Genomic DNA, 15,761 nt, shown 5'->3' with positions numbered 1-15,761 from the left:
AAACCCCGTTGCTTTTTTCCCAGTCCAGCAGTGCATGAACTTACATTTTACCAGCACCCTGAAAAAGCAAAAGTGTAAGTATTAAATCTGGCCATGCCTGTTACCCATGCTACAACTCTACTCTGGAATGTATATTACAAAACAGTTGCAATTTTTAATGGAGTTTACTATCCGTTAAATCAGACACAGCAAGTGCAAGATACCTACGATAGCCCAGCACGTCACTTTATTACAGATTTATTTTTTTAACAGAAAAGGGAGTTACATTGCTTTGAAACACTGATCATTTATAAAGCCAATGGTGGTGAAGTCACCTTTGGTCAATCCGGCTTGATAGGCTGACAGCTACTGTTCAGAAGAGTCGTTTGGGCATGAAGCAGCAGATAAGAATTTTTTTGTAATAAACCGGTTTTGTGTTGGAGCATTCAGGGTTTCTTCAGAAAGCTGTACAGGTGGGGGACGAGGTAATCTTTGTAGTGGCCGTCTATGAAACCTTTCCCGCTGTTGTGCACAAACCAGCACTGCACGTCAGTCCCCAGCACGCGGTCTGTCCTGTAGTCCTTCTGCAATCCCCTGTGAGGAAGAGGCCACCCATAATGAAGATCACGGCATGATAGACAAGAAGATGTAGATAATCCTGCTCATTCGTGGCGCTGCTTTGCCAAAGTGGCGAGATGTGTGTCTTCCACAGGCAGAGAGTGGAAACGACCACAAAATGCGATGAATTTTACAGTTCTATGACCTCATGGGCCCTTTTGTGGGGGGTCGCAGGTGATTTTACACAGCCTGTGCGAGGTCAGATGCTGGGCAGCTATACGGTCAGAACTGTGCATGCAAAAATAGGAAAGAACCCAACTTGTCCCAAGTGTTTTGCCAACTGCTAAACTTAGTTTATTAGCAGAGGGCAAACAGAAGGATTTTTTTTCCCCGTGAGATCCTTGAGAGTTAATAAGCCTACAGTCATTGACATCATTAAAAAGAAAAAGAAGTCAGATTTAGAAAGAGAGCAACAAAGCTCATTATTCTTACCTGGTAACAGTGAGCTTGTTGCCTTTCACTTCCATGGTGGCTTGTTGTTTCTCTGGAGCTTGCCCAGGTCTTTGGTGGTGGATATACACTTCTGGTTCAGAGGCAAACTGACCTGATCAAAGAGAAGTTTAAAGCTCTTTGTGTTGTCCTAAGCTTGAGGCTTGTGTAAGCTGCTGCCGGGCACTTTTGAAAAATCAAACTAGCTGCAGCCGGCAAACCGCTCCTGCATGGATCAGAGGGCACCGTGTCTCCAGCGCTATCGGATTGCCCACACAGGGAGGGTTGAAAGTTCTGCTTTTGAGCCAGAAAACTTCTCTTAAGTAAGCAGTCTGGAGCTGCGAAGAGTATTTGGGAAAACAACTTCTGCTGCTCAGGATTCCCACATCTTAAAAGGGGCCTTGGGCGGGTCCAGGGCTCGGAGGGCTGATTTTCCCTCTAAACCGAGCTCTTGCTTTTGTTTTAGACCATTGCCAGAAAAGGCTTGTCATTCAAGGGAGAGCTGAATTACAAACATTTGTGCAGAAGACTTCTCAGAAAGAAGCTTTGAGGGGTTTGTTTCAGTCTTTTTATTTTCAACCCGCAGCAGATCAGCCCGGTTGGGAAAGCCCTGTCACAGTGTCACCAAGTCTGGTCAGGCCTGTTTTGAAAACACCCCAGCTGGGACGAGGAGTAACCTCCTGGTCCCTGATGTTCTACACTGTCCTTGGGGCTTCTAGGACATGACAGGAATCCCCCCCATTTTCTATTTGAACAATTTTCACACCTTCTCCCTCAGTACACAGACACCAACAAATTCACTCAAAGATCAAGCAAAACCCCTTCCTCGTGCCCCGCCATTCCCACCACCCAGCCCGCAGCCCTTACCTATCAGCCCGTGGGCTGCAGGGGAGAACTGGTTTTCAGGGGGAATGTAGATTCCCAAGAAGTCAACGTTAACGGGGTGATTCTTCCACACACGGTGCAGCAAAATCATGAAGGACATCTCCTCACCCACGGTGATAGTAACGTTGTTTTCTTTCTTCACAGATATGAGAAGCCTAGCAGAGATGAAACAAAAGGAAGGGCTCAGTTCGACTGCCCGCACATAAGCTCTCAGGTCCCTTGAGATGCTTTTGGGCTTCCAGAATAACTGCATGGAGCTAGCAGATATGACAGAGGATCCATCAGAAACTCGCAGCCTTGGAAGTGGTAGCCAGAAGGAGGGTAGTTGCCTTCATGCCCATGGTCAGGCAAACAAATCTTGCCCTACAAAGTTAAGCTCTTGCTACAATGAATGGAGATTTTGGAAGTGATCCCGTGGCCTAAACAGGTGTCTAGTGCTGTAGGGTGTCCAGCATGGCTGCTAGCTGTTAATCTGCAGGTGAAGGTCTCCTGGATGTTGTAAGCCATGTCTCTCATCCTGTCAGAAACCCTGAAGGTATCTCAAATAGCATTAGGTGCTCGCATTTAGGCATCTGAATCTTGCTCTTAGCTAATGCAGTCAGTAGTAGGGAGAGAAATTCAGCTCTTTCTACTTGTGTCTGGTCAACTGAAACACTCTCTTGGCCCTACTGCCTAATTTCATTAACTTTAACGAGAGCTCAGACATCTAGCTAAGATTCACATGCCCATATGTCACCCTGTGACCTGGATCCCACCCATAGCTGAATCAGTCCAATGCTGTGCTGCAATGGTTTCCATAGGGCAGACAACAAATTCTCAGCAACTTACTGTTTCCGAATGATGTGCCCCGTGTCAGACCAGGTCAGCGTGATGCCATAAGATCCATCTTTCAGTGTTATCGTTTCTGTGGTGATCTCCACTTTCAGGCCTTTGTTTTTGAAATAAAACCCAATTTTGCCGAAGTATGTGTTGAGTTTCTTATTCTCTGTTTTCTTGGCCCCAACAAGCTGCCCATTGACCACAACTCCTGTGAAGGGCAGAAAAACAGACGCTGCCTAAATCTTGGAACACCACCTACAGACTTAGAGTTCTGATCTTGGCAGGGAGTACCATGGCATCAGCAGAAACCTGTGGCCATCCTCACAGTGAAAAGTTTTTCCTAATAGCTTACTCCTACTCTGAATTTCACCTGTTGCAACTTGTTTCTGTTGTCTCTTGTCCTTTAGCTATGCATCTTGGAGATGTGTCAGGCTCCACCTTTACCTTCTGATCCAGTGGCTGTAGATGGGAACAAGATTCACCATGGGTCTTCTTTTCTTAAGATTGACCAAACCCAATCGTCTCAGCCTCTCCCTGTACATACTGTGCCCCAGCCCCATAGTCATCTTGGTGGCCACCACTGAATTTGATCCAGTTTGTCACCATCTTCCTTGTATTGGCAAGCCTCCAAGTGGGCACAGGACTCCAGATGTGGAGCGAAATAACCACTTCCCCCAACCTGCTGACCACACTCCTGTTAGCACACAGTCTTCCCTGTAGGCATTTCCCCTGCTCCCTCTGAACACCTTTCAGACCTGAGAGAAGAAAAGTGTTTTTAGAAGTATTTTAAAAACATGTTTTATTCCCTTACCAGTACCAGGATCAGAAACCAAGTTTAGGATCTTTCCAGGCTCTGAGTTGATATTGAAGCAGATGTTCCTCTGGCTCTTGGGCAGGTGTATGATGAAATGTGGGTCATTGTCAACTGAAATACAGAAAACAAACGGGTGTGAGAAGCAGGCCGGTACCTGCCCTAGAGGTAAGGGACACAAAGCCTGAGACACTTTCCTTGGAGGATTTTGAAGCACTTTTTGGGACTCCTCAGAGTAGGATGAGGGTCCTTTCCATCCCTGCAGTTGCTAAGGAAGTTCTCAGATGCTCCTTACAAAAGCCTCTCAGACACTTTCTCCCATATACTTTCCCTGTTTAAGGAAAAGATATGGCATTATTGGCTTGAGGAGCATCGCCAAGTGCAGTGAACTACTGGTTTAACTGGTCAGCTGCACACTAGGGTGCCATAGACTCAGCCTGGAGTTCTAGGGGCTGAGCTTTATTTTTTCATGATGGAAGCCAGCCTCCAGGTGAGGTCAAGAACCCATCTGGACACCAGACAGACAGGGACATATCTTTGAGGCCTAGATCCAGGAAAGAACCTAAAGCACAGAAAGCAGGACTTGGGTGACACCTCTGTTCAAAACCAATGATGTCCAACCCTTCCCCTGCCCAGCTGTTGCCTATTTCTAGAAGTGAAACACTCCCAGGACATCACTCTCTCAAACTAAGAAGCTCTCAGATGTGTTACAAGTCCATACCACCAAACTGATGTGGGGTAAGGACACATCCTACTAACTCCCCTGAGGAATACATTCCAGGACTTGTTCTCACAGTATGTTTAGCACCCTGGTGGGATTGGGCCCCTCTGAAAGTCATATGTTCTTTAAAATTGGTCTCAAATGAGACAAACACCTGCACTAGTCTCTGAAGGCAGCAGCCTTCCATGTCGTCTTGAAGTTCAAAGCACTGCCCAGCTCTTGCTCGTTCTGTGGTGGTTGGCATCTCCCTGTCAACATTCAGAGACATGCCCGCGCTCAGTGTTGCCTTTGGGGATAGCCAGGCCAGCTTCTATTCCTTCACTGGTGGTCCTCAACTTTTGCAAGTATTTAACTCTTTCTGTGTACTAGACAAATCCTAGATCCTTGACCAGGAATGTCTTCACAGGAAACAGTGGCATAGGTACCCTCCAAGGGGTGAAGGAGCTTTTGAATGTCTTGAATCCTTTAAATATATTGAGTCTCTTGAATATAGCCCTCAATCTTTTTTTTCTTATTCTCACCAACTGCTTGATCTTCCTCAACGTGATGCCAAGGCCTGTTCTGATCACCATTTCCAGGAACAAAAATAATTTCCAGTGCAAAACACAAGTATAAGATAGACACGTAACTTTGCCTTGCTCACCTTCTTTTCCAGGTAGTTTTTTGACTATCCAAAGTCTTAGATTAACCCCTGAGCTATGCTGAGAAGGAGTTTGACAGCTCTTTGTTTGCTAGCTATGTAAATACACGCATCCACGCACAGGCACGCTCCCAGAGTTATTGTAGTTACACTGCTTTTATAGGCGATGGTTCTCACAGCTGGTTTGTTTAAGTAGGCACTAAACTGTGGCAAAGGTCCAAGCATTAACAGGATCCATCAATCATCGGTGCATTCAGAGATTTTTATCTACCACAGAGCATTCATCTGTCATTTACAATGGCAGTAACTTTACATTAGCTCTGCTACTCTGGAGAAGCTGAACGTGAGCTGAGTGAACAGCCTCAGCCCCAGGGAAGCACGGAGCAGAAGATGGGGTCACTGGGATCCTATGAGGAACTAAACTAGCCTCATGCTTGTAACTTAGAGCATATTTTTAAAGGTTCGTCTATTCAAAGTCAAAATGACTCAGTATTTTATAAAGAAAAGCTTGATCCTTGGGTGCTAGATGGATTTGCAAAAAATTGACTGAGGTGGGTGTGATTTGGGATGCACATGGTTGTGCCCTGCTCAGACCTTCAGCAGGGGCTGAAGCATCGAGGCCCTTTCACGCTGATGTCTTCTGCAACAGCACTCAAGCAGCTTCATCAGCTGGTCACACCAGTCAACTTATTCTCTTGCAGACTGGCCCCTAAATGAAGATATAGCTTTTACAACAATTCAGAAAACTCAGCAAGGAAAATTAGGACGACAGATTCCTCCATCATTATTTGGCTTAGCATTTTGTCACAGAAGCTGAAATTCCCAAAGTGCCCAATAACTTTGGTTATATCGCCTTTATTTGTTTATTAGGGGATGAATGTTGCTGTCTGGTGTTTCTTTGCAGAGAAATACTGCAGCTTTTACCTCTGTTTATGCTCAGAGAGGACACAGGAGGACTCCTTTGCTCCGGCATGAAGCTGACTGGCACAGCTGTGGCATTGGCCCACGCTGGGATACCTTTGTTATTATTAGGTGCGTTTGGAGTTAATCCTAGAGTACCTGTTAAATGACAGCCATAATTAGGTTTTTGTTAGTGCTGACATATTTAATAGTGTAATTTTTAAAGTAATGCAATAAATCAGAGCCTGATGTTGTTACACCAATGTAAAGTGGGTGCAACACCATTTACAACAGACAGATTTGTATAATGGAGTTAGGATGGATTTACTCCAGTGTCTCCACCGGAGGAATATGACTTACCAGGGCAGTCGAGCTAACCATAAGCTATTGGTGAAAAATGCAGCCTGACTTTTTAACTCTTATTCATCTGAATAGGCCCCACTTTAGCAAAGCCCCCAATGCAAGGACTTATGTGTTTGCAAATAAAAAGCTTAATTTTAAAAGTTTAGGATGTGGCAAATAGCTTTGCTGACTTGGGTCCTAAGTTTGGGGTGCCTGAGAAAAGGTAGGACTCTTTCTGCGTGTCCTAGGATGACCCACATACGTAAAGGCTGCAAATAATTAAAGTGATCCCCTAATGCGTCCTCTTCTGCTAGAGGTCTCTCTGCCTTTGCCATGACAGAAGCAGGAGAAAGTAACATGTACTCTCTCTCTCCCACTTAGTTTATAAAGCAATATGGTCTTAAATGATCCATGAAACTTGGTTTGGTTTAATATGTTGGGCTGAGAATGGCAAGAGCTGAAGCAGGGCGCACGTTCCCATCTGCTGGCAGTAGGGGGAAAAAGGAGCTGGGGACAACAGCAGGACAGAAGATTGCACAGCTAGATCTTCTAAATCTCTGTCAGCATCTTCTTTCTTGAACCCCTAATTCAGACCATCGGCTGTTTTTACTCAGGCAGTTATTTCTGTTAGCACAGTTCTATGTGAAGTCAGTGCAGGTAATACAGCAACTAAAACTGGACAGAGGCTTCTGAGTTTCCAGGTCATACGAATTTCACATACTATCATGCATGAAGAAGCTCTCCCATGCACAGTCCAGTTTTGCATTACATCTGTCATGATAAAAGAACAATTAAGACAATCCTTTGAAAAGTGAGTGATTTCAGTGGAAAACACAGTCTCTCTCTACGAAGACAGACAGTGCAGCTCTGATGGGAGCTGGGAAAGGACAGACAGAAAAATCTATTTCGGATTACCCATTCCATGCCTTGTATGTACAAATTTTTTGATACAGCCCACGTGCTGCACAATCCTAAGCACAGTTTTACTTTGATATTAGTTTTACAAACTCTGTCCTCTGCTCAGGTTCAAGAGTCGTGTCCCACACTCTCCCTGAAATCTGCAGATGCCTTGACCTGGATTTTAGTGCTCTTAAGTTTTGACTATTCCATCAAACACAGAGACACAAGAACGTATATTAAAATCACTTAAAACCTCTGCATCATCTAAATCAAGATAATTATGGTCAGAATTAGTCAGCTGGTGCCATGTATAATGAATTCATTATACATGAATGCAATACATGCTATTTCTGTGCTGAAGTGTTTGATGCTTGTGAGTTGAAGTATGCAGTATAAATAACAACTATTTATTTTCTCTTTGGGTCTCAGCTGCAGACTTGAAAATTGAAAAGAAGAATAAATGAACTTAAAAATAAGAACCCCATTTCATTGACCCAGCATCAGGACATTTTTATAGTTATCCAGGAGCTTGAGAACTGAGCATGCAGGACATGTGCTCAGAGTTTCAGCAAAGTCCCAATCACTTCCAGTGTGAAAAGCCAGACGGATGACGTTGTCTGTCGGGGTAATGTAGGTTGCTGCTTTCCTTCACAACCAATTGCAAACTCTCCCATTTATTAATAGGTTTTAAATCACCAGAATCAGTCATTCAAGGAGTTGATCTTTTACTTTCAGCGCTTCCATTGCATGGCACTGGCAGTGTTTTCCTGACACCAGCAGTTGTGCTCTTTCAGATCGCTGACCAGTGAGGGCACCTCACTGTGCCCTGTCAGCTGCTGTGAAGTTTCACTGGAAGCGGATAGCTGTGCAGGGATGACTTTGGATATACTAGACACCCACGGATGGCAACAGCTATTGCTTTGAGACTGACTTTACAATATAATACCAGAACAAGTCAACCCCACCTCATTTAGCTGGACATAAGGTTGCTGTAACAAGGACCTTGCAACACATATTGAAGTAATGGATTTAAATCCAGAAGTTTGATTAGTGACGGACTGTGTTGTTAAGACAACTCAGATTCCATGTGGGCTCACGGCTGATTGATAACAATCTTAGGAAGCTTCCAAGGCTTAAAAATGGTGATAAAGTATGGTTTAGTCAATTCTACAGCTTCAGTACAGGGAACTAGACACAACTGTCCTGGGAAGAAGATGTTCAATCTGTGACACTGTAGGCTTATTGGAAACCTCATCATTGCAATGTTGGCACATTCAGTCCTCACTAAAGCCAATGGCTCCAAAGAGCACTTGCATAACAGGATACTCTCAAACTGGCTGAAGATTTGCTCTGCTTTCACTGAAAATACAGGCTATCCCATAAGCACAAACACCTGGAGTGAACAATGAACATGGTTGTTCTTCCAACACCAGAAGAACAAAGGCAAAATGAGATGTAAAGTAATGGACAGACTGAGACACTGACCTGGGCAGCAGCCCCTTCTGGGGTCTTTGGGCTGGTCTGCCAGCATTATCTCATCCTTTTCGGCATTCTCTATCAGCATGGCTGTGAAAGGGGTAACAATATGATGGTCAAGAGACATCTGCAGGATGGATTTGGTGATGTTCCTCTTCAAAGCTGCAGTGGGAGCTGTGTTTCTGGGTGGAAAATGAAACAGAAGGCATGGTTAGCACCTCTACAGGGCAGCTGCCATGACGATTCCTCCACAGAGGGGTCATAGAGCCGCACTGGTAGGTCTTGCAAGAAGGAAAGGCTGAGGGCCTGTGTGAATGAACTCTCCATAAGAAGACTATTTTTGGCTTCTGTAAGCTTTGGCCTGGACTCAAAGAAGCCCAGTCCATCTCCTGGTCTCAGCAGAGGACCTCTTTCTGCATCAGAGGGGGTTCATCACAGCTTTTACTCAGGCTCCGTAAGGCAAATCTCCCATTCATTTCATTCCGTCAGCCAGATCTGTTTGATCCTTATTCCTCTAATTAACTGCTCCAAAACTCTATTGCCTAATATCTATGAGTGCTAAAAATAGGAGGAATGTGGCTGAAGATATCACCTACCTTTATTTTGATTCGTTTACCTTATCCATTTGAAACCCTGTGAGCAACCTCATGGCTGTGGTCTCAGAGAGGAACAGATTGCTCTCAATCTTCTCATCCCTCCCATCACAGACCACATTTCTCCTCACCTCTCTGCCAGCATCTGGTTGACAGTCAGATATGCCCACAGCTTCTTAGTGAAGTCAGGATCTGCGTATTTGTCTTTCTTCATAAAGCCATCCAGTTCTTCAACATCTCGCAGGGTTTCCATGACAAGCTCTGCATTTGCCTATGCAATTAGTAAGAGACAAAGATAATAGAGGATGATCCAGGAGAATGGGGTGGCTTTGAGTTTCCCTCTTGGCATGTCTGCCATTAAGGACCCACTCTGGCTCTGCCCATGGTCACTTCTAGATGAGAAAGTCCTGGCACTGTTGGGCTGACTGCCATGGGGAGGAGAGCTGTAGCAAGAGGATCTTCTGTTAAAGACACTTTTAGTGACAGTGGGTTAAAATAGATAAAGGAGCTGTCAGCAGTAGCCAAAGAGGGTGCTACCACATGCCAAAAGAAGAGGCTCTCAACAGAGCTCTGCTATCCTTCCCTCAGGCTTTTTCACATCCAATTCCTATTGAGGAACAGCAACCAGATTCTACTTTCTCCCATAGACCCTTGGACTGCACTGTGTTTTGGGTGGAAAGAGTATTTAACATGCTTGATTTTTCCAGCAAATAACAAATGGCAACTTCTAAGCCTCATAAGAGTGTGGATGCTTTGTGTCTTCCTCAGAAAGAAGGATCTGGATGTAGTATTCCCACCCTGTCCCACTCTACCTGGAAGAGCAGCCCCGAAACACGGGAAAAGTCTCGTTGCACATGCCACAGGGCAGAGCATAGCAGGACAGTGCTAGGACTTGACACACTGCAGAGCCACCTGCTTGAACTCCCCAATGGTGGGAGGTTCAGCTGTGAAAGGAGCTACCTTAGGAGATCTCTCCAGCAGCTCCACAAAGGACGAAGGAGGACTTAATAGTCTTAGAACAAAATTCTGGTTTGCAATTGAATTTTGTATAGTACATTTCTTAGCAGAAGGAAGTTCCTCTGGCAGGATGCAGGATGCAGTCAGTGACTACTCATGGGCATACTTGAAGCTATTGTGAAAGGTTGTTGGACAAACTCGCCCTCAGTTTCTCCATGCTCCCACCCAAATGGACAAAACACTCTGCTAGCAATAACCTCCAGCAAGGAGACTGCACATGAGTGAATGAACCAGCCCAAACCCCAGGAGCAGGTATCCTAGGGACACCTTCACTCACTGCTGTCGCTGTGACAATGCTTTCCAAGTGCTGCAGGTTTTCCGTGTCGACCTTCCCAGCTACTACTATCTCCGAGCCACCAAAGTAGTTGTGGAAGCTGCTCTGGGTGACGTCTGACACTGACTCCTGGGGATAGTTGAACTGAATCTTCTTCAAGAGCGGGGTGGAGACCTGGTTGTAGAAATTCTGAGGTGGAAGGAGACAGAGAAGTGAGTCTGCTGTACCGGAAGCAACCCTCCCTCACGCACCACTCTTAGTGAAAGAACAGGTGACAAAACCTAGAGCCATAATGGGCAAGTGGGACTTGCCTTGCCCCAGACAATCCAGATGCCTCTATATTTAGACCTTAGTATACTTGTGTGAGGGTACAGAAAGAAGATCTGTCCCAAGTCTTGTGGAAGCCAAAGGATGGTCAGAAGCCCATGGGCTGTGTTCTTCCTAGACCTAAAAGGCTTGAACACAGATGTATATGAGCCTGAATCTATTATCAGGTTGGTCAGCTCTTGGCTACTAAGACACACAGCTGCTTTCCACCTAATTCTTGCCAAAAACTAGACCTATATCTCACTTGTATTTGCTTCTGTGCTGTAGACTGCCCTTTTCTGACCCTGTTGTACCTGGGTGATGTGAACTGGGATGTGTGCGCAGCTGGGTTTAGCATATGGGAACACAAGTACCATACAGTGCTATGGGTGGAGGCCGTCTCATAGCGAGGGGCTGCACTCCCAGAGCTGCTCTGTTTTGCAGAACACCATGTAGTGTGTCCTGGCACACCTGTGTGCGTCCTACCACACCTGTGTTGGGAAAGAAGTAGGAGAAACTTGCGTAGGTGATGAAACCATAGAATAGAAACAGAATAAGGATGCAAGATTTTGTTCATCAGCAATTGCTGCTCACGGATTTGGAACCATAGCTTCCTACAACTGAACTGTTTCTTACACTGGCAAACTTTGGATTAGCATTTAGCATTTATATCTAGGTCTTTTGTTAGTGATGAAGTGGTCTGAGGTAAAATCCAGTCCTTAATTTTAATTCAGAAAATCTTTTTTATGATTAGGACTTCTACAGAATATAAATCCTACACAGAGCAGTAAAGTATGTATTATAGATAGTACAGAAATTCTAACTAGGACCACTTAAGCTAATGAATGATTAGCTTAAGTGAATCCTGAGTCTTGCAGGACTCTCCAGAAGAATCAATGTTTTTTGTGACCTCCCCTATGAACCTACAGTAACTCTACTCTTGCTAGTGGAGTTACCCAGCACCACAGCAGTGAACAGAACTGGGCCCTCAGTTCCAGAGGCAATGGGCCAGAAATGCACCTTCATTTGGGCAGAAGTCTCCTGATTTCCAAAAATCCTCTGGGCCATGCCACGGTTGTCAGTTGCAATTCTCTGCAGGAAATCGTAATCTACATCAAAGCCAATCCCGAGGCAGAAGAGAGAGAATTCGTCCTTTATGCTCTGCTTCACGTTCTTCTGGATTGTTGTCAGCTTCAGCTCACCTTGGAGACACAGAAAGGGTAACATTCATCTGAGCAATGGAGGAAGTCTCCATCAAGGTAAGTGCATTCATGCCTTTCCAGTGTCTCTGGTTCTCTCTTAATGTAAGGGAAATCTAGACAGCTAGCTCAGATGGCAAATCTCCATTTTACAGTGCCTACAGTGACATCTGAGCTTTTCCTGGATGGAGATTAACAACTTGTTTCCACTGAATATAATTCCATTGAACTCTTTTTTTTTGTATCTATCTATCTGATGCATATTCTTTGTATGTCCAGTGCTCTTACTAACTTCCTGGGCAGTTTGTAATTGTAACACATCTAGACTTCTCCCAGATTTACTGCTTCAAGCTCTCTGCAGACTAACACACCTACATGAAGGTTTTACTTTGTTTCTTGTCCTTAAAATGTTCTCTGCCATCATTGGCATTGACTTTTTTTTTCAGACTTATTTTAAAAGGCAGCCTGCTCTGGTCTGGCATCTTGCAGTAAGCAGTTGCTTTTGACCTGTACAAAATACAAGCCAAATTAATTCGCTTTCTACTTTATTTTCCTGATTTGGATGTTACACTTGGGACTGCATAGATCTTTGTGGGCTAAGGTCATTGGAAGAGGAAATTTTTTCTAAGGTTGTTGTGAAAACCTCTCCTACAGGAGTTGTGTATCTCTGGAATTGTAAGAAGTATATAACTTGTGTAACATAATCTGCTCATTTTTTGAAAGCTTCTGTGCAAAGCCTATAGCACTTGGGAAAAGAGCAGCACAGGCATTGGAAGAAAGAGGAACAGAATTTTTTTAACTTACTGTCAAAGTGTCTATGTGTTGCATGCTTTTCTCAGGCTAATCCCACTGGCCTTTCTTCTCACCTCGAGCAGGATCCTTACCTACTGTCGGGTCTCCATCAGACACCAATACGATCATGGAGACTGAGTTGGGGTCCAACATGCCTAAGTTTTGGGCTTCATTCAGGATGAATGTGGCTCGGAGAAGAGCTTCATTAATATTTGTGCCTGTCAAAGACACAATGAAGAAAACAAGTTTGATTCTTGTCAAGTCTCTCGTCAAATCCAGATTATTTCTGAGATTCTAATGGAATTAATCAGCAGGGACAAGATCTGAGATCAAGGCAGCAAAACCCCTCCTCTGTGATGCTTATAGTACATCTGCTAGCATTCTGGTTTCCTAAAGAAATAGAAGCAGAAATGTGTTGCATATGGGTCATTGTGTTAAACAGACCTTCTCTATTTTCCTTACGTATAGTTACACTATTTACTGAAACCAACAGAATTAGGATGTAAATCTCTGTAAATGGAAATATTCTGTAATCTATCTGAATTTGTTCATCAGCATGTTACATTTTTCTTACCATGACGTTGAAATATATGAATACATATTTATGTGAATTTATACACATCTGTATATACACATACATATGTGTTTTGCACTAAGTTCCATTAAAAGACTAGGTGTTGATATCCTTTTTCATCCCAGGCTGTGACCCCCACCTTCCCTTTCCATCCCCCTCACTAATCCCAGTGGGACTGTTTGTGGTGTTGGGAATTACGTGCTGTGGGAAGATGCAGTGGGTTTGCAGGCAGGTGAAAAAGAAACTTTATTTTCTGGCATCAGCCAAAAACAGCCAGCCATGGACATCTTGATTGGAAAAGAAGAGATGTATGTTTACTCACCCTGTCTAAACATTTGGCTTGTGATACAGAAGGCACTAAGAAATTAGTATGAGAGGAACTGGAGTAGGAAGGTTGGGCAGTCAGAAAATAGGTATTTTGTTTGTCAAGAAAGTAAAACATTAACAGCTCCAGAGACAGGATAATAAAATGCTGCATTGCAAAGTGGCTTTGCTGAATGGGAGCAGGTCTCTTCTTAGATTGTCTGTCAGTTCATTTGGAGTAACAAAGTCAGGCTCATGAGACATTCATCTACCTAACAAAGTTTCTGATTCCCAGCATGCTGATGATCTCAGACAAGTCTACAACTTCATGTTGATCCTACCTTACGTGTTGCCAGTGTAAGTTTCTGGGAATGAAGGTGCCACAGCACCAGAAGGCTCTGATGTTGGGGAGAGCCTCCACACACTATGGGCATTCAAATAACTGAACAACTAAACAGAATAGCACTTCAGAGAGCAATAGATTAAAATGTTCATGAGCCCTTTCTGCACAAATAGCTCAAGCACTAACAAATAAAGCATCCAAAGTGCTGTAAGGCTGAAAAAGGCAACTGTCCTTGTTTGTCAGACAAGGAATCAAGGCACAAAAAAGATGAACAGTTTGCCTAAGGTGGCATTTAGTAGATCATGGTGTAGTCTGCAATTTGCAGCCAGTGGAGACTCTGGAGTTAGGCTGCTTATGATCTGCTTTACAAAGGGTATGAGACAGCCTTGGTCTTTCAAGGATATTTGGGATCTGTAAGGCTGGAGTCAGGACCTGTAGATTAAAGGCAGCTGTTCTATGGCCTATGTTCTATCTGTCATAGCTTATTCAGCAGAAGGAAATGCCATCCCATCCCCTAACACAATAAACTGGAATCCTTGCTCTCCTTTCACCCCAGGGCATGCTTTCCCCATCTTGGGAATCAGACTTTTTTTTAGGAATATTCTGCCAATCTGAAAATTGTCTGAGGTACCCGTTCCTGTGATATCTAACTTCCATGAGCTCCTGCAATCAAAACCTCATACCCCCGTTGGGATGGATTGTCTGGATGTACTTCTTAGCATCTTCAACCTGCGCTGGGGTGGCTGAGACTAGATTATCTCTCCAGCATCGGACATTGTGGTTGAAGTCGATAAGAGAGAACTGATCAGCAGCACGGAGCTCACTCAATATTGCCTTCATGGCCTCGATGGTCTGAGAAGAAGAAATGTAAGAGAAGATGAGTTTTTGCTTCCTGTTGCTGAAAGCATCTTAACTTGTGACTGCAAGTAAACAGATGCCTCATGAATAAGAACGTAAGCAATGGAATCCAAAATAACATCTGCTATCCAAACTCTCCTTTTTTACACTTCTTGCATAAAGTCAATTTTTTCTCCAAAGAAACACAGAAAAAATGCAATTAGCAAGAACAAACCCATGTGCCTCAACCCATCCTTGCTTAACTCCTGCTAACACAGAGTGAGGTGAGAGAGAGAAGCAGTTTGTGGTTCAGGAGAGAGGAATTGTTCGTACCAGCTCAGGAGACCTAGCTCTGTCTGCGATGCTGTCATTTCAGGCTGGGTAACATCTGTTTGAAGATGTGTGATTTAAACAAGTGACAATTAGCCTGTATCCCAATTTTGCAGCATTGATTTCCCCAAGGAAACAATCTGTCAAGCCTTAGTATTGTGCTCCAAAGCAAAATTCAAATATACCATCCCCAAATAATGTTTGTCTAGCCAGTTCTTAAAAACCTTCAGTGACACATGATACACAATCTCCTGAACTGCCCTCTCAGCACTACAAAGTTTTTCCTAATATCTAATATAAATACCTCCTGCTCTAAGTCCATCTTATTCCATCTTATTCTACCCTGGGTGGGCATGAATGTCATTTGAATGAATTTCCCTTTTAGAACAATTCTTTGCATATTTGGAGGCTGATTATATCTCCCCAAGTCTCCAAACATCCTATTTTTTGCATTTCCATGGGTTGTGTTGTCTAAGCAATTCTCACTGCTCTTCAGTAGGCTGTTAACAATTTGTCCACAACTTTTTGAAATCAAGGATGTAGTATCCTCACTGAGACTTTCCCAGGATTCAGTAGAGAAGATTAGAGAAAAAGAGAGTCAGAGTCTTTGCAAAATGTTTTGTGATCTGTAAACTAAAATTTTAATTGAGAACTAAAAATCCATATTCTGATG

The 15,761-nt window shown here is 43.9% G+C and overlaps 1 protein-coding gene across 1 annotated transcript in view; it reads right to left on the bottom strand.

Moving 5' to 3' along the window:
• Positions 1–204: 204 nt before the first annotated feature.
• ITIH2 (inter-alpha-trypsin inhibitor heavy chain 2) overlaps positions 205–15,761 on the bottom strand; it is a 29,120-nt gene continuing 13,563 nt past the window's right edge. Inside the window, exons 10-21 of the mRNA XM_010301854.2 lie at positions 14,605–14,773; positions 12,794–12,919; positions 11,731–11,912; positions 10,408–10,593; positions 9,245–9,384; positions 8,530–8,702; positions 5,827–5,961; positions 3,542–3,655; positions 2,740–2,938; positions 1,894–2,066; positions 1,030–1,141; positions 205–573 (exon numbers count right to left, since the gene is read on the bottom strand). Coding sequence (XP_010300156.1) covers positions 426–573; positions 1,030–1,141; positions 1,894–2,066; positions 2,740–2,938; positions 3,542–3,655; positions 5,827–5,961; positions 8,530–8,702; positions 9,245–9,384; positions 10,408–10,593; positions 11,731–11,912; positions 12,794–12,919; positions 14,605–14,773 — 1,857 coding nt within the window. The 3' untranslated portion in view covers positions 205–425. The remainder of the gene's footprint in view (positions 574–1,029; positions 1,142–1,893; positions 2,067–2,739; positions 2,939–3,541; positions 3,656–5,826; positions 5,962–8,529; positions 8,703–9,244; positions 9,385–10,407; positions 10,594–11,730; positions 11,913–12,793; positions 12,920–14,604; positions 14,774–15,761) is intronic.

This window comes from Balearica regulorum, chromosome 1 (genome assembly GCF_011004875.1).
Source record: "Balearica regulorum gibbericeps isolate bBalReg1 chromosome 1, bBalReg1.pri, whole genome shotgun sequence".
Classification (NCBI taxonomy): domain Eukaryota; kingdom Metazoa; phylum Chordata; class Aves; order Gruiformes; family Gruidae; genus Balearica; species Balearica regulorum.
This window is presented reverse-complemented; position numbering and strand designations above follow the sequence as displayed.